At 38.7% G+C, this 19,146-nt stretch overlaps 1 protein-coding gene across 1 annotated transcript in view; it reads left to right on the top strand.

The window, feature by feature from the left end:
- Positions 1-18,689, top strand: part of Slc25a40 (solute carrier family 25 member 40) — a 19,820-nt gene extending 1,131 nt beyond the window's left edge. Inside the window, exons 2-9 of the mRNA XM_013350424.2 lie at positions 1,786-1,892; positions 4,960-5,027; positions 6,724-6,848; positions 7,981-8,154; positions 10,361-10,470; positions 12,457-12,538; positions 16,550-16,630; positions 17,117-18,689. Coding sequence (XP_013205878.1) covers positions 1,815-1,892; positions 4,960-5,027; positions 6,724-6,848; positions 7,981-8,154; positions 10,361-10,470; positions 12,457-12,538; positions 16,550-16,630; positions 17,117-17,223 — 825 coding nt within the window. The 5' untranslated portion in view covers positions 1,786-1,814 and the 3' untranslated portion in view covers positions 17,224-18,689. The remainder of the gene's footprint in view (positions 1-1,785; positions 1,893-4,959; positions 5,028-6,723; positions 6,849-7,980; positions 8,155-10,360; positions 10,471-12,456; positions 12,539-16,549; positions 16,631-17,116) is intronic.
- Positions 18,690-19,146: the final 457 nt, after the last annotated feature.

The raw sequence follows: 19,146 nt of genomic DNA, 5'->3' as shown, positions 1-19,146 counted from the left end.
TAGTATCTGTTAGGTCCATGTGGTGTCTGACATCAGTGTGTCTGGGTGAAATGTTCTGTAGTATCTGTTAGGTCCATGTGGTGTCTGACATCAGTTAGCTCCCACATTTCACTGTTTGGTTTCTGTCTGGAGACCTGTCTGTTGGTGAGAGTGGGGTGTTCATGTCTCCCACTATCAGTGTGTGAGGGTCAATGTGTGATTTTAGCTGGAGTAGTGTTTCTTTTATGAACTTGGGTGCCCTTGTGTTTGAGGCATAGATGTTAAGAATTGAATGTAGTGTCCTTCCCTATCTCTTTGATTAGTTTTGGTTTGAAGCCTATTTTGTCATATATTAAAATGGCTACACCAGCTTGCTTCTTAAGTACATCTCCTTGGAATATCTTTTTTCACTCTTTTACCCTGAGTTGATGTCCATCCTTGATGTTAAGGTGTGTTTCTTGTATACAACAGAAGGATAGGTCTTGAGTGTGTGTGTTTCCCCTCTGGGATTATTTATTCCTTGTGTTTGGGGGGGGGGGGGTTACCACTTTCGTTGGTTTGTTCTGTCTAGCACCTTCTATAGGGCTCAGTTTTATCATGGAATGTCTTATTTCTCCATTGTGATCGAAAGTTTTACAGTCTGGGCTCTCTTAGAGTCTGTAAAACATTTATCTGTCTAAGCCCTCTGACTTTCAGCATCTATATTGAGAAGTGCTATTTTAATAGGTCTGCTTCTATATGTTACTTGTCCCTTGCAGCTTTTAATAAATTTTTTTTTGTTCTATATGTTTAGTATTCCAGAGAAAACCTGATAGAGTTGGGTCGAATAAAAGGATAAGTAGGGGGGAGGTTGGAGAAGAAGGCCCTTCTGATCAACTGGACATGGGGACAGAAAGGGGGAGGCTGCAGAAGGTGTCTGAGATGAGGGTGAGACTGGGGGACTGGATTTGGAGGAGAGAAGGGGGAGAGGAAGGTCTGCAGTTAGCATACCTGTTTCTCTCTCTCATTTTATAATGCAGTTCATGACTTTATGTGGAATTGGATAAAAGTAGTTCTATATCTTATCAGATGGACAAGAACACCAATCTAATCAGTCTTTGAAAACTTTGTAAAGGTAGCATATCAAACAGAGGTAGCAGAAAGTTGACTGAGCTATGATAAGTTGTCTTATTTGAATCCTCCCTATTCTGAGAATGTAGCTGAGTGGGTGAATTGCTTTCCTAGCATGTGTGAAGCCCTGGGTCTCAGCATCAATATGGAGGAGACAATAATAATAATAATAATAATAATAATAATAATAATAATAATAATAATAATAATTTTAAAAGTAAGCTAAAGCTTTCCCGTTGAGTATGTAGGAATATGGTGATATGAGCAGTCATATTGCAGATAAGGGCAAGAGAATAGTAAAAAGAGATCAAAAGGTTATGTGTACACATTAAAGAAAGTTGTGGATGCAGAAGGGAATGCTTAGGCCTATACATTATGACACAGAATTCTGTCTCACTGAACAGAGAAGACAGTTCTGTCAGCAGTGTGAGTCCGTCGGGACCAGGTGTGGTAAGTTAGGTAGAGCTGACAGCTGTCTAGACGGCAGTACAAATAACAGGACAAGCACTGCATGCTTGTGTTTGTGACGTTTGTTCTGTGTGTTCTGACAGCAGATTTCCCTCGTGTGCAAGAGCTGACATGTCAAATGCTCCTCCTCTTTCTATACTTTTCTAGTCTCGCTATACTTGCCGCTTATCTGTAAAAATAATGTCATTGTATGAAGTAATCACTGGTTATTGGACTCTTCTTTGTTAGGAAAGTGTTTTGTGTACAGCAACGGACTCATGGATCATATGTGTGTCTGTGAAGATGGGAGCAAGAAAGCATGGTACAAGAAGCCAGGAAATTTCCAGGGAACACTGGTAAAGAGATGCTTTTATTTGGAATCTTTGTATGTTTTCTGTTCTTATATTTATTCTTCTGTGTGACTATCTATAAGGGAATTAAAAGCCCATCATACTAAATCATGGTAAAGAATTTTCTTTACAACTTGCTAACTTTAATATGTTCCTCTTATTTATATAGGAAAAAGAAGTAACTTTTAAAGCCATTTTTAATTTTTTTGAGATTTGTAGATCTCCCATGCTTTTAAAAACATACAACGTCATGTATGCTTGTCCCGTATCCTTGGTAGTATTACCATCAATGCACTTTTAAGGAGAGCACTATGAGGACTTTGCTTGTTTCCTTTGAAGAACAAGACCCATTTTCTGGTGCTCTCAGCCGCTTTGTAACCCCTGGCAGCTTCTAATCTGTTCTTAATTTAGAAAACTTCATGATGTGAAGAATGCTATGTAAATGGAACCATGGCATATACTGCCTTTAGTGGTTGGCATTTTCACTTCACACCACCCAGACCCCTGGAGATTCATCCAGGCTGTGTATGAGCCTGCTATTTGCTTCTGGTCAATCGCTTGATGGTTTGGTGTAGATGTGCTATATTTCCATTCAGGGTTGTTTGCAGTTCTCAATATTGGGATGAAGCTGCTACATTCATTTTGTTTGTCTGGGCCGGTGGGATGGTATGTGAGATAAAGTTATTTCTTAATATCTCTAATATTTAAATTTCTATCCCGGCTTGGGGTAAAATGAAATCTTTACTGTGTTGGGTCTTGCAGTGAATTTTGTTTTGGTTTGGTTTTTGAAATAGCGTCTCTATATAACCCTGGCTGACTTGGATCTTCATATGTAGACCAAGCTGGCCTCAAACCCATAGAGATCTGCCTTCCTCTGCCTCCTAAGTGCTGGGATTGAAGTGGTGTGCCACTATGCCCAGCTTCCAGTGTGTTTTTTAACTTGTAACACTATCATTGAAACATTTTTCCCTCAATGTAGGTTTTAAATTCACTGTCAATTTTTGTTATTTAATTAATAGACGGATTATATTAATGCAGTTACAGATGTAAGCGCTTGCCTTTTCCCTTTCTTTTGTTTTTGTTTGTTATTTTTCTTCCTGTGTTCTGTTACATGTTTATCTTTTCCATCTTTAGCAGTCTTGTTTCTGTCTAGTCTTTCTTAGCTGGAGCAGTCTAATTTTTTTTAACTTCAAGTATGTTGATAAATGATCATTCTGTGTTTTTGTTTTTAATGTTAGCTCCTTTGAAATCTTTATCAGGGAACTCAGACATCTTATCCCAATTTCTGTGTTTATTATTGTCTTGTCTTTGTGTATTATAACACCTTTCGAGTTCTTAGAATGGGCACCTTGAGTATTGTTATTAAACTCCAAATTCTAGTTAAACATTTTGTCTAAACTTTTTTTGAGAGGGTGGTGTGGTTTCACAGAGGAGGGAGTGTCACATGGTTAATGCAGCATAGCTAGAAACCTAGGTTCTCCACTCACCTCCAGTTGGCAGCAAGTTTGGGGGAAATGACTATGGGCAGAAGTGGGAGTTTGGGCTCTTTCCGCTGGCTCTGGGGTGGAGTGACGTCATTACTGTCAGGTGATGGCACAGTTCCTCCCGCTCCACCATTCCTCTTCTGTCACCACCGCCTTAGTGTAGTAGACAGAAGTGCTATCTGGGGATGGAAGTTTATCGTGGTGATCTTCTGTGACACCAACCCCTGAAGGTGCTACAGAGCTTCATCCAGCCCTAAAGGGAATTAGACGACGACCTCCTTGGCTTTTGCTGGCCTGTTCTGAGCAACGGTTGACTGGAGGAGAGCAAATGTATCTTAAAAGTTCTCTTCCTCTTCCCAGCTTGTGAGTAGCCTCTCCTAACACAGCTCTTAAAGCTGCAGAGTTGTGATTGTGTCTGCATCTTTTTAGGCGTACATAGGGTACTGGTTTATAAATATACCTTGTTTTATTTCTGTGTTTATTAGCTGATGGACATTTAGGTTATTTCCACTAATAATGGAAATAATGCAGTTATGAACATGTAAATTTTTATGTGAACATGTGTTTTAATATCTCCTGCATGTGTATCTAGAGTTGAATTTTTGGGTTGTGTGGTACCACTTTAACTTTTTGAGAAACTGCCAAACTGTTTTACAAAATGGGTATATCACCTTACTTTTCCATAAGTTAATATATGAGGCTTCAAAATTACCCAGTCGTCATCAGGACCCCTTTTCTCCTTCTCTGCTTTCCTCCCTTTCTCCTCCCCCTTCTTCCCTTCGTCCTTCCATTCTGGGAGGAGGTTTCAGTGTGCTGCTTGACTGCTCTTCCTGGCCGAGCCCCACAGATGGTCCCAGGCATGCGCGGCTGCACCTACCTCATCTGTCTGGTTCAGTCGTCAGTGTATTTGAAGTGGTGTGCAGTTCACTTCACAGTGGTTAATGATGTCGAACGTGTTTTACATGGTGCTATTTCTATTCCATCTTTTAAAGTTTTTTATTAAACTGTAAGAGTTTGTCTGTTATTTGCTTTAGTTTCTGATTTCTCTCCAAAGTGGTCTTTAATGACACTCTCAGATTTCATACTTAGGAGAGTTTCTGTGATCAATTCTGTACTTCCTTTTTATAGTCATGCTATAAAAAACTTTTTATTTAAAGAATTTTTAATTTCTGTATATGTGTCTGTGTGAATCTATGCCCACATGTATGTGAGTATACCCACAGGGGCCAGAAGAGAGCCTCGGATCCCCTGGAGATGCACTTCTAGCAGTTGTGAGCCACCTAATGTGGGTGCTGGGATCTGAACTCAGGTCCTCTGGAAGAGCAATCTTAACTGCTGAGCCATCTCTCCAGCCCCTCAAAAGCTTGATAGATAGAAACAAAGAAAAACAAGTAATGGAGACTTTAGTCTGTAAGAATGCATTCTACCTTACATATATGAAATTTCTCTTGTTTTTAAAGAATGACCCATAAATACAAAAATTTGTATTTTAGAAATGAATGTTTAAAATATTGAAATTACCAGTTACTTATCATAAATTTTATCAGTTTTAAAGATGGATTTTGTTTACCTTTCTGTTATAATTTTAGGATGCCTTTGTAAAGATTCTTCGAAATGAGGGCATTAAATCCCTGTGGAGTGGCCTCCCTCCTACTCTGTAAGTTGAAATTTTCTACTAAGCATGGTTGTAATCATGGTTGTTCATCACCATTGAACAAAGTTGCATTTTAATACTAGGACTCTTTCATTTCCTGAAGTATTGTTTCATGAGTTTCACAACTGTACATTTGGTGTTCTAGAAGGGTGTATTCATGTATGTGGTTTGTTACAGTCACAGCACACCAGGTCTAATTGGTAAGGGAAAAGACATGTGATTAAGTGACCATGTGACACTTTCTAAAGCCCTCTCCTGCCGTAGCACAGGATGTACTTACTCTGGCAACAAGTACCTGCAGTGTGTCACGTGTTTCTGCCTTGGGCAACTGACCTGAGTTTCAGAATGTACAGTTATTCTTGCATGTAGGCTACATGGAGCATTCTCTTTGTAACTGAAAACATGTCATACCCCAGAAAGAAAGTAGAGTAGTTGCATGCCACAAATCACACCTTTGCATAATCAGTCTAGACAAACTGCTGAGGAGCTTTAGACATGCTTGAAGTACTCTCCTCAGAAATACCCAGTGACTAAAGGTTAGCATACAAATAGGCTCTCATGAAGGTACTATAGAAAATTTAAGAACCAAGCCCGCTCTGTTAAGTTTTTGTTGTCCATGGTTTTTATTTTGTTTTATTTTTGTTTGAAAATAATTTGATTTTTTTTGTTGTTGTTGTGCTAAAACTGTTAGATCTACTGAGTATCTGTTTATCCAGTTCTAGTTCTCTGTTAAGTACAGGTTTATGAATGAATACTGTCAATTTGAAAAGCTGAATGTAAAAACTCTGGCAGGCTTCCCCTGCTTCATTTGTTCTCACAACTTCCTCTGCTTTTTTATGAAGGGGATCATTTCGTCTTGAGTCACACTTGAGGCATATCTTTTAATGCTAAGATAATAGTGTTAGTTACAGCTCTGTGACCACTATTCAGTCCTGTTTCTGAATTCTTAGCATTGGCCATTTCTATAGAGTATAAGAATTCTAAGCTGTGGTCTGTCACTGTGACTGTGATACTCCATAAACATAAAATGATTGCTTGTTGCATTCATCTCTATGACAAACGGTTGCCTGAAATTTTATTTGAATTTAATAATTCCCTTTGATATTTTCATCTAAAATCTTATCAGAATTCCTTCACAACTAACATACGTGATCCTGCAATGCGATTGTAATCTGCTACTCATAAGCAGCTGTGATATATGATCTGCGGTTTAAAATTTTACAGTAGTTCGTAGACTTTCAAGAAAAATTGGGGTTGGGAAGATGGCTCAAATGGTGGTAGAGTGTGTTCCATGGAAGCCTGAGGACCTCAGTGTGGTTCCCAGCACACAATGTCAGCCACATTGACACGCATCTGTAGTCCACCACTGGGGAGGCAGACACAGGATGTCCCTGCTGCTTGCCGGCCAGATCATTTAGCTTGAGGTGCAGTGCAAAACCCTATCCCCAAAAGAAGTCAGATGGAAAATAGCTGAGTAAGACACTTAACATTGACCTTGTGTCTTTGTGCATGCACATACTCTTACACACACCTGTCCAGGTACGTACACATACATACACGCAGATGTGTACACAAGTACCTTTCTTTCAGGGGGTAGTTATAATTTCTAGTTTAACCCATATAAAAACTTATAATATATGAACTTAACAGTATAGCTGAGACCTTTGATAATTCCTAACTTATTTTGTGTTTTTAACAGAGTGATGGCAGTTCCTGCCACAGTTATTTATTTTACCTGCTATGATCAATTAAGTGCTTTTTTGAGAGCTAAATTAGGAGAAAATGAAACCCGAATACCAATAGTTGCTGGAACTGTTGCCAGATGTAAGTAATGAATTTGTTTTCATTTTGATTTCTATTTAGAACATCTATTTAAATTCTGACATTTACAGAGAATCTGTTTAATATACAGAATACTGGTATGATGTATTTTGCATTCTAGTTTGTATTAATTATTGATATCCATACTCCAGAAGTCATGTAGTAAGTAGGTGATTGCCATCAGAATGAGATGGGATTATCTCATGTTCTTTAAATCTTAATTATTAAGAATGATGTTAGAATTTATTCTTATTCACCTAAATTTTCAATATATTTGAGCCCATACATGACTCAGGTCAAAGCTTTAATCACACTTTTTATAAACTCAATGGTTCAAAGCTTAATTAGAAGGAAGATTGTGTTTGTGCAGAACATTTAAAGAGGCTTATGCTGGAATTGGTAGCACATGACTTTAGTGCCAGCACCTGGAGACAGGTCACTAAGGCTGGTTCTATAGAGAGAGTTGCGTGCCAGCCAGGGCTACATAGTGAGACCCTTCATCGGCATGAGAAGAGAAGCAGTTGTCTATCTCTTGGCTCTCTGGGCTCTCCGCTTGGCTCTAGCATTTCTAGTATGACCCTTGAAAGAGCTAACATGAACAAGAAGGTATATGTCAATTTTAACACAATTATCATGAGAAAAACATCTTTTGACATGGTTAGTGATTCTATTTTATTCTTCACAGACATTAAGAATGACTGAAGATAACATAGACACATGAAGTATTAATGTAGAAAGGTAGAATAACGGGGCGGAAGGATGCAGGGAGGAGAGGGGTCACGTGGAGGTGGGGACAGGAAACAGAAATCAACCAAAACAAAATATATTCATTTAAAATTTTGAAATAAAAAAGCCCCAAGTATGTTTGTAAATGCCACAGGAACCTTTTACTTTGTCAGAAAATTAAATTTTTAAAAATACAAAGTATAGACTTAACCTGGCAGGAGAGTTTCTCCAGGGTAAGGTTTGTTCATTGTGCTCCTGGTGTGCTGACCCCTGCAAGCTCCCCAAATGCAGGAAACTTGAGTGTATGATTTCTGGCCATGGGGGAGGGGATTAAAACAGCAAAACCTAAACGTTAATTTTGGCTCCCATCATATCTGCTTTCATGTTTCTGTTCTCCTGTTTGTATTAGTTGGTGCAGTAACAGTGATAAGTCCATTAGAGTTGATCAGAACTAAGGTACAGTCTAAGAAGTTTTCTTACAAGGAACTACATCAGTTTGTGAGCATGAAAGTGTCTGAAGAAGGCTGGATCTCCCTTTGGAAGGGCTGGGCGCCTACTGTTCTCAGAGATGTGCCTTTTTCAGGTGGGTTTGTCTTACTCGTCGCTGCTAGTTTTAGACCTTTGTCTTGGGTCGTGGATGAATTTTACTAGGTTTTAAACTCTTTATGGTTAAAAGTAAACTTTTTTCTGTATTAACCACAGATGTGTTGCTCATTGTTTGAGTTTGAGATTTGCACAAGCCTTTAATGATGGACCAGTTTCTCATTCAGGTCCTTGTCTTCTCTTGTGTCTAATTGCTGCTAAGCATTTGTTGGTACATAGTCATACTCAGATAATACAAACTACCTTGACACTGTCCTAAATAAGTCATAAAGCAAATAAAATACAAATCAAACTATTATAAAATATACTTAAGACCAATTTTAAATTAACTGAACTATTAATTTTCAGTAATTAGAAATAAACATTTTAAAATCTCATGTCTGTAATAGCAACAACACTGAGATCCGGAGAGATGAGGATCTCCATGAGTTTGAAGCAAGGCTAGAAGACTTGACAGTAAGAAGAGTTGGCCCGACAGTTAGGAGCACTTGCTACATTTGCTCTTCCTGTGGAAGGCCTGGGTCTGGTTCCCAGCTCACAGATGGCAGCTCACAGCCATCCTAACCAGTTCCTGATCTTACATCTCTTCTGATCTGACACTAGGTGTGCCAGACATATGCAGGCAAAAACATATAAAATCAAAAATTTTTTTCTCTTATAAAGGAAAACATTTAATTGGAGCTGGCTTACAGTTTCAGAGGTTTAGTCCATTATTGTCATGCAGGGACATGGTATCCTGTAGGCAGACATGGTGCTGGAGGAGTTCTTCATCTTGATCCACAGCCAGTCTCTCTGAGCTACTTCACCACACCTTGCTAGTTCTTTTTTAAATTGTATATTTATAATAAATATGCTTTACAAGGCTTTGTGGGTAGTATAGTTGCAATTGAGATTTTCCTATTAGCTGATATCTGACGCCTTTTAGAAAAATGAATAAATGCCATTTTTTTAAATATCTTTTGAGCTTTTTTTTTTTTTTTTTGATTTTCGAGACAGGGTTTCTCTATAGCTTTTTGGTTCCTGTAGACCAGGCTGGCCTCGAACTCACAAAGATCTGCCTGCCTCTGCCTCCCGAGCGCTGGGATTAAAGGCGTGCACCGCCACCGCCCAGCTCTTTTGAGCTTTTTTTGTAGATAATATACATTAGGACTTATTTTTCTTAACTTTTTCTTCTTATATATTAGTAGTCACTGCTGCTACAAATTTTTGCTGCATATCTTTTATCAGTCTGAAGAAATAACTTTTTGTCTATATTTTCAAGAAATTTAAGTTTGCTTTAAATGAAAGGGTTAATTTTATTAAATGTTCACCATCATAAGTAGGCTCTCCCATGGCTTTATTAATGCAGTATGTAACATGAATTATCCTAACTACCCTTATTTATGGAATACCTCCATCTAGCCACCGTGTATGGCCTTTTATGTATGTTCACTGTGCTTTGTCTCTATACATTCCTGCACTGTGCTGTAGATCACTGTTCCTGTCCTTTCTCCTGCTTGCTTTGCTGCACTGTGCTGTAGATCACTGTTCCTGTCTTTCTCCTGCTTGCATTGCTGCACTGTGCTGTAGATCACTGTTCCTGTCCTTTCTCCTGTTTGCATTGCTGCGCTGTGCTGTAGATCACTGTTCCTGTCCTTTTTCCTGCTTGCATTGCTGCGCTGTGCTGTAGATCACTGTTCCTGTCTTTCTCCTGCTTGGATCCCTCACTGTGCCCTAGATCACTGTTCCTGTCTTTCTCCTGCTTGCATCCTGCACTGTGCCCTAGATCACTGTTCCTGTCCTTTCTCCTGCTTGAATCCTGCAGTGTGTTGTAGATCACTGTTCCTGTTCTTTCTCCTGCTTGCATCCTGCACTGTGCTGTAGATCACTGTTCCTGTTCTTTCTCCTGCTTGCATCCTGCACTGTGTTGTAGATCACTGTTCCTGTCCTTTCTCCTGCTTGCCCTGTCAGGTGTTTGTTCATACTTTAGCTATATTGATGTAGAATTTTTTGTTTTCTTAAAAGACTCTTAAAATATTAGTCAGAATTTCAGTTTCCTCCTTTTTAGTCTCACTTAGTTTTAAGCATAAATAACGGTATGTCAAGACTAGAGTTTCTGTTTTACTTTGATTTGTAACATTATAGCTCTGTTCTCTAAAGTCTGCATTGTATTTCTAAATTTGTGCTCATTTCATTCTGTTTTATAGCAATGTACTGGTATAACTATGAAATTTTAAAGAAGTGGTTGTGTGAGAAATCTGGCTTATACGAACCGACATTTATGATCAACTTTGCTTCAGGGGCATTGTCTGGTTCTGTAAGTTTTTTTTTTTTTGTTGTTGTTGTTGTTGTTACTGTTCCAGAAGATTACTAATTAGTATTGAAACAGAACAAGATCTTATCTAGCATTTCATGTATATTAAAAGGACATTTTTTCCTATTTTCAAAAAATAAACTATTAGCCATTAAATTATTTTCAAATGTACGTTCTATGTTTTTACTCTGCACGCATTCATTTTTGAACAAACTTGTATTGGTTAGACAATTCCAGTTATCATGATTGTGTGGATGCAGCCCTTTTTTCTTACAGAGTATTTTGCAGTACATTAGGTCAATCAATGAACTAGATGTGGAGAGCTGATTGTCACGGAGTTTTATCTAATATGTATCACCAAACCCAACAGATGGTGTTCTAGCCTCTGCTGCTGTGCTTCTTTGGAAACATTTTGGCTATTTAGAAATTTCTAAAGGAATTCGAGAAACATTGAAAGCAGAAGGGAAAAATCATAAAGGAAGGACCATTTTTGGGACTAGGAAGCTCATCCTTCCTCACCCTCCAAGTGGTACAGGTTCATCCTTGGCCAGAGAGAGTTTTCTTAGATCCATGACTTCCAAAATTAATGTATGGTCATTTGCCGCACAACACAGCAGATTGTAGTTACAGAGCAGCATGACTGAGTCAGCACTGAGTGCCGAGAGGCGGAAACAGGAGGACCTGGGTGCAGGGCCAGCTTGGGCGACATGATGACGTCCGTTGTCTTTAAAAAAAAAAAAAAAAAACAAGTGAGATTTAAAGGGCTGAGTTGAGAGGTGGAAAGTTGCAGGAAAACTGGAATAATATGCCAGAAAACCTAGGATAAGGCAGCTGGTGTTGAACATGCAGAAATCAGAAAACAGGTTCAGATCTTGGTCAGTTCAGTTAGCAGTAAACATAGGGGCAAAAATAATTAGAATTGAATGAGGACCTCGGGGTACGCCAGCTCTACAGGAATAGGAACGACTACATATTAGTGTTGCTACTGAACATAAATTGTTAATTTTTAATCTTTCAAGTAAAGATTGTCTGTACAGTGGCAACAGCTCACGGCTATGATGGCACACATCAGCAGTGTCTCAGCTGACACTAGAATGCGCAGGAGCAGCCTGCTGCCTCTTGACTGTGGGGATGAGAAAATGGCAATGTTTTCATATTGTCTGCAATCTTTGCAACTGATTGCAAGAACAGCACACTGCTGCGATGAAATAAAATGTGATTTTTAAGAGACATTTTATGAATGTATTTATTCAGACATGAGCTAGGAAGCAAAAATGCTGCATATGGGTATTGTATCAGATATGAGAACATTCTTACAGGAATTTAATTATCTTTTTAAATCTTAAGGCAGTATGGAAAAAGGTGTTAAATTACATTACTTTGAGAAGAGTTTAGAAAATGTGATTGTTGAACCCTTGCAGCTATAAGATCGATTCAAAGATATATGGAAACTAAAAGTTTGAACTACATTTTCATTAACTTTTAAATTTAATTTTTCTAATATTTAGAAAATGTTTCCTGGAAATTTTCATATGCTCAATACAGACTGAAGAATTTCTACTTTAAAATATGTTAAAAACTAAGTGTGGTGGCTCATGCCGGTAATCCCAACACTTGGCAAATATAGACATCAGTGTCAAGAGTTTAAGAGTCCTTGGGGCCTCAGTTGAGGTGGAAGGCGAGTCTGAGGTCTGGGAGAGCCACCCCCTATACGCACTGACAACACGTAGTACAATAGCATTGTATGGCACAGGAGAATCAGAGTTATGAACACTGGGTATAAAGCCATGGAGGACTTTCTGAGGCAGTTTACTTTTATGATAAATCCTAAAGATGTAATGTGTTTTCATCAATAAAAGATTTACGTATATCTGGTTTATTTTAAAATTCAGTTTGTGATTTTGTGATTATCCATATTAAATCATGTGCTAACACATTTTTTTTAAATATTTTTTTAAAAATTAAGGATTTAAACCTACTTTTTGATAGTTTGCAGCTGTTGCGACTTTGCCATTTGATGTAGTGAAAACACAGAAGCAGACACAACTCTGGACATACAGCAGTGGTAGAGGTGAGTTCAGTTAAGGCATTATAAGACGCCATTGCTTCCCTCACATGACTTGTTAGTGATACAGAAAATCCGGAGACACTGCTGTTTCTCTTTGACCTTTTTCCTCTTTAATGAAACTGATAAAGGTGTACTCTTAGGTTGGAATACCTAGAAAGCTAAGCCTCTTAACTGCTATGAAGAAAAAAAAGATTACTTTTATCATGAAAAGCTACACTGTTATAATTTTTCTTGTAGTTTGTTTCAAACCTATCTCAAATTTATATTTTTATTCACCATGTAAATACTCTTTTAAATAAATTAAGACAGATCAGTATGAATGCCCCCCCCAAAAAAAAATCTGGCCATCCAAGGCTACATAGTAAGACCTCATCTCCCAAAAGGATGGTAAGAAATTACTTAGGAAGTTTTTTTAATGAAGTTGATGTTTAGTTTCCTTAATTCTTACTATTATCCCTATCTGTTTCCTCCTCTTCATTTTTCACGTCTTTGTGACCTGTAACTTCCTCTAGAATGAAGTGTGCTCCTTATTCACTCCTACTAGACCCTGCCACTCATAGCATCATTCATTTTGGTTTAAAAGTCTAGTGAACCTGGCTGTGATTGTGCAAGCCTGTTATCCCAGCATTTGGGGCGTGGAGGCAGGATCGTGAGTTCAAAACCATCCTAGTGAACATGGTGAGACCTGCTTAGAAAAGGGAGAGATGAGAGGAAAAGGAAAAGGAGATGGTATATACCAGGCCTAAAGGAATTGCCCGTTATAAAAATGTTTTGTGTAAGCTTCATGATGACTTAGGTTAATGTAAATAATATTTTCACATAAAGTTGGCATCGTTTGTTTATAGATCCCTATAAATTAATCTGAATGGCTTTATCTTTGACTTACTAAATGCAGAGTTTCCTGTAATACTCGACACTAATGAAACCTGGGGGTTAATTATAGTTTATCCTCTCGGTCTCCTTTCCCACGGTGAGCCTTCCAGCTGCCTAAGCACTGTCTACCTTTGATAACTTAGAATTATTTTGTTTTCCTTCCTCCTCTTCAAAATGCATTTTGCCCATTAAGTATCTGCGTCAGGAGTCTTCTGTCTGGTATCATTTCTCATAAGCAGTGTGGCTGTGGCATTTGGTGCTGAGACAAGGAAGCCGTCCTTTTCAGTGGCTGAAGTCTTACCAGTTACTGCTTTTTTCTAGTCAGTGCCTCTCTTTTTCAGCTCACAGTGCGGAACCTTAAAGGAGAGCTGGCTTGTTTTTCTTAGACCCCCACTGTCCACTTTGACTTATTGCTCCTCTTGAGTAACTGATGGATTACCAGTCCAACAATGTACATATGGGTTGCAAAGTTATACAATAAATAGTCCAGAGCTGTTTTTTACTGCACATCATTTTTATTACACATTACTTATCCCGGAATAGCTTTGCTCAGTTTTGAAGTGATGTCATTTATCTCTAAGTGTCTTCGTCACTTTCCTGTTGCTGTGACAACACCATGACCAAGGCAGCTTACAGAAGAAGCATTTCATGGGATCGGAGTTCAGAGGGTGAGTCCATGACTGTCAGGCAGGCAGGGGGCTGCAGCAGTGGCTGAGAGCTCACATCTGAGGCAGAGCGAGACAGACAAGAGACATTGGAATGGTGGAGTCCCAAGTGACACATCACCTCCAACAGGGCCATACCTAATCCTTCCCAAATAATTCCACCAGCTGGGAACCTGGGATTGCAACCCATGAGCCTGCAGAGGCCATTCCCATTCAAAGCACCCAAACCAGGCATAAAGTCAGGGAACTGTGTATGGAATGATTTGCCCAGTCTTCATCTGTTACTCAGTTACTGAATGTCTGTTCTGGGTTAGGTACCAGGCAGCAGAGCACCAATAATTAAGGTATTCAAAAACCTACCAGAAGACAGAACATTCAGAAGCGTATAGGGTATAGTAAGTGCCAGTTCTATAACATTTACCTGATCTATGAATACAGCATTTTTATTTAACTTCTTAAAAACTTGGGCCACTAAGATTGCTTACCAATCTTAGTGGTAAGACTCCTGCCACCAAGCCTGATGACCTGAGTTCAGTTCCCAGGTCCCAGCCAGTGGTAGGAGAGAACTGTCTCCAGCAGGTTGTCCTCAGACCTCCTCATGTGTGCACGGTACATATTCATAAGTGCACAGAGTAATTATTAACTTTTTAAACACCGTGATACTTAACGTCGCCATTTTAAACTTAACCCAAATTTGTCTGTTTTCTAGAGCTTAAGTTTCTCCAAACATATCTGATAACTTAAATATTATTTAAATTATTAATCATTTTCATTCTTCTTAAATATTTAGGGAATTAATACAATGTAGCGATTTTTGACTTTTTGGATCCTTTTTGCCTTAAAATCTATTTTGTCAGTCACTGTGAGGTGGTGCATGTTTATAATCCCAAGACCAGGGAGGCTGAGGCAGGAAGATCCTGAGCTGAGGCCTAGCTGCCTACATAGGAAGACTCTGGCTTTTATGAGAGGAGGAGAGTCTGCCAGCGCCTTAAGCTGTGTGGTTTGGCTTCTGTTTTCTTCCCGTGTCTGTTTCTTCACGAGTGATGTGGATTTTATCTAGTCAGCATATTGCTAGGTCTTGGACTTTCTTTAATCTACTCATCCAGTCTGCAGTTAAACAGGCATTTTTAGAGGATTTTTTCCTGTAATCTCTCTATCTGTCTTGCTTGCTTCCGTCTTGTGTCCTTCAGTCTGCCTTCATGACTGCAGATTGGCCTTGGTATAAACATTGCTAAATAAAATCTTACCATGCAGTTCTCAAGAGCAGAGGAGGCAGCATAGGGTTGTTTGTTCATTATCCGGCCGGGAGTGAGCTGTTCACAGGAGAGCCTGCCTGCCTCTGAGCATTGTTTCCAAACTTACTTTGTCTTTGTTCTGTGGACTGGCTAGAAACTGTGTGCAATGAAGGTGAAGGTGTGCAGTTATTTAGATGCTTCATATTTGGATTTAGTGTCATCCCTTTTAGCGAAGTGTTCATATCTTGTCCCTCACCCCCATACTCGAGTGGAATAACTGAGATGTGCTGCTACCTAGAACCTATCATTTGAAGGAAACATTACAGATCAGGTTAGAAAGCTGTGTTTGAAGCAGAACTGCATTAGGAGAAAGACTCATCCTCAGAACTGTTATGACAGAGACATTTTTTTTTTCTTCTGTTAAAACTACAGATAATAAAATTGAAGTGAAAATGTTGTTTCTGGAATTGCCTTAGATGAGAATACATTAGATATATTAGGTGGGTTTTCTCTAGCTTCCATTTTTTGTTGTTGAGACTCTGAACATTAAAGAAAGTACAAACAGTAGCACCACTGATTTGATTGTGTGTGCTCCTCCTTGCTTGTATACTGAGTACACATTTGCATGTAGAGTTGCCACCTGTTTAAGGAAACCAGGTATTAAAAATTGAATTTGGGTCTGGTGGTTTACATTCGTATCCCAGCACTCAGGAAGCTGAGGCAGGAAGATTGTGAGCTTGAGGTTAGCCTCAGCTAGAGAGTGGGTCAGCCTAGGCTATGTACTAAGAACATATTTTATTAAAATGAAATAACCAAAGATAATACACACTTATATATGATCTTGTAAAGGTTTGACTAAGAATGGCCCCATAGGCTCATATATTTGGTCCCAGTTAGTGGAATTGTTTGAAAAGGATTAAGAGGTGTGGCCTTGTGGGAATAAGTGTGGTCTGTTGGAGATGTGCCAGTGGGGTTTGGGCTTTGGCCCAGTGTTTTCCCCTCTACCTGCTGCCTGAGGATCAGGATGTAAATAAAGCTCTCAGCTACTTCTCCAGCACCATGCCTCTCTGTTCCCTGCCGTGATGATCATGGACCAACTCCAGAATTGTAAGGAAGCCCAATTAAGTGTCTTTTTATACAAGAATTGCCTTTGTCATGTGTCTCTTCACAGCAATAGAGCAAGAACCAGAACAGATTGTTAAGTTTTGTTTTACGGTGTTTTTTTCTTTTAACATTTATAGTTCCTGTGCCTTTACATGTGTCAACCTGGGCTATAATGAAGAACATTGTTTCTGAAAATGGATTTTCTGGGTTGTTTACAGGTAAAAATCCTTGCTTTACAGTCTTTGAACACAATTATGAGTTTTAAATTTTCTGTAATTGACTTCTAAGAAGAAGTGATACTTAATATTTTATATTTATTATTTTCTCTTAAATGTTGTTATGTTAGTAATGTTCAATAGTAGCTTTATTGTTATAAGTACAATTTGAATTTGAAATTGGGAATGAGCAGTGTGTTCTGCTCTTTACTACCTATGTATGATAATGGGATCTGGTATTGCAATTCATTAAATTTGGTCATAACGCTGCATTTTTAAAAAAAAAGCTCAGCCGGGCGGTGATGTGCACGCCTTTAATCCCAGCACTTGGGAGGCAGAAGCAGGTGGATCTCTGTGAGTTCGAGGCCAGCCTGGTCTACAAGAGCTAGTTCCAGGCCAGGCTCCAAAGCCACAGAGAAACTCTGTCTCGAAAAACAAAAACAAAAAAAATAAAATAAAATTTATTCCCCTTCCATTCTTTTTTTTCAGGTCTAATTCCTCGATTAATTAAAATTGCTCCTGCTTGTGCCATTATGATCAGCACATATGAATTTGGAAAGGCTTTTTTCCAGAAACAAAATGTTAAAAGGCAGTAATTCTCTTGATGGACTTTTGACTTAAAATGTCAACCAGTGCCAAACAAGGTGAAGATTGATAGAAAAGATGGGTTTTTTCAACATTATTCTCTTACAGTGTGAATTTATCTGTCTTCCCTATAATTTAAATGAATAATAATTTCCAATCTACCTCTAAACCATAATCCTAGTTTTAATTTTATGAGATTTTAAAAACATTATCCAGCCGGGTGGTGGTGGCGCACGCCTTTAATCCCAGCACTCAGGAGGCAGAGGTAGGCGGATCTCTGAGTTCGAGGCCAGCCTGGTCTACAAGAGCTAGTTCCAAGACAGGCTCCAAAGCTACAGAGAAACCCTGTCTCGAAAAACCAAAAAAACCAAAACAAAACAAAAAAAAAACATTATCCAGAAGCTGCATCTACTTTGTAATATTGCAGAGAAAATTATTTCTTAGGAGAGAAAGGAGATTTCTGAGTGCATATAGCATTCCCCTTCTCTAATGTTTCTGTGGGCATATTTTCACTGATGTATAACCACGCAAATTTGGATCTGCAGTAGAAACCCCTGCTGTACTTAGACTAGTGGAGTAAATAGTTTAGAGCCCAGGAATGTGCTCTTTACCTAGCTTGTCTTCCAAGTGTCATTGTTATAGAGTTCTTTAGGCCACTTATACAACTTTTTTCTGATAAAATGAACATACCCTAATCTAAAAGACCAAAATATAAAACAATCCAAAAGTTTCAAGTCTTTTCTGTGATATCCCCAGATGCTGCTGCTACAAGTGGAAAAGCGTGGCCTTCCTTCGGGTGATAGCATACAGATTGTAGGCACACAGAGATACCACACAGATTGCCTTCCGGCTGTTTGTATAAATTGTATGTGAAACGTGAATATATTTATCACTAAGTAGTAATGAGGTTCTTAGAAATTAGGTTCATTTTTTGTGCGTATGTCTGTGTATATATGAAGGTCAGAGGAAAACTTTGATGAGTTAGTTCTCATCTTCCACCATGTGGGTCTTGGGATTTGAACTGGGGTCCCCATGCTTAGCAGCGACTGCCTTTACCTACTGAGCCATCTTAATGGCCCAGGAATGAGAATTTTAAGTATGATTGGAATGTAGCTCAGGGGTAGAACACTTGCCTTTGAAATGTGAAACTCCTGAGTTTGATCTCCAGCACAGATGATAATTTAAATAAATAAATGAGACAGCAGTGTAAGAAATGCTGTTCTGTTTGACTTATTCCAGTGAAGCAAAAAGCACTTTATACATTCTGTGTGCGTTCTGTGAACAGGAAGTATTCCCTCCCTGCCCCAACAGCATATTGTATTTGGTGACAGTGATCTCTAGTGTTGGTGGGAGAATAAATGTATTGTAGAAAGTGTTTGTATGTTTCATCAGAAATAAATGATACAGGGTTTATTGTATCGTGGATTTTATGTTACAATCCTGTGTTGATTTACATTAAAATTTTAATATATCCATATATGTATTTGCAATTTTTTTCATCAAAATATTTTATGCGGCTTAAAAGTACCATTATTCTTGGCAATGGCATGATGCTATGAAACACATACATGAAAGTTCATTAGTAAACTTAGCCTTTCCCTTAGTTTTGTTATATTTCTTTTGTTGTTAGACAAGGACAAGAGACTGAGCCAGAAACGTACTTAAAATAGTATCGCCTGTTATGTGAAAAGTTCCCCGTGCCCTCAGTACTGTGTTTGGGAAAGATGATTATGATACAATCAGTTAAATAAATCTAATTTCCAGAAGTGTTTCTAACTCACTACATGCGAGATGACCCAGGTTAAGAGCAATAGCATTTCTTCCAGAGAGGACCTGGGTTCAGTTCACAGTACCCACAACTGTTGGAACTTCGGTTCCGGGGTATCCACTGCTCTCTCTGGCTTCCATGGGCACCGTACACACATGGTATACAT

Source organism: Microtus ochrogaster, chromosome 26, assembly GCF_000317375.1.
Source record: "Microtus ochrogaster isolate Prairie Vole_2 chromosome 26, MicOch1.0, whole genome shotgun sequence".
Classification (NCBI taxonomy): Eukaryota; Metazoa; Chordata; class Mammalia; order Rodentia; family Cricetidae; genus Microtus; species Microtus ochrogaster.
The sequence above is the reverse complement of the archived record's forward strand: the minus strand, read 5'-3'. Positions and strand labels throughout refer to the sequence as shown.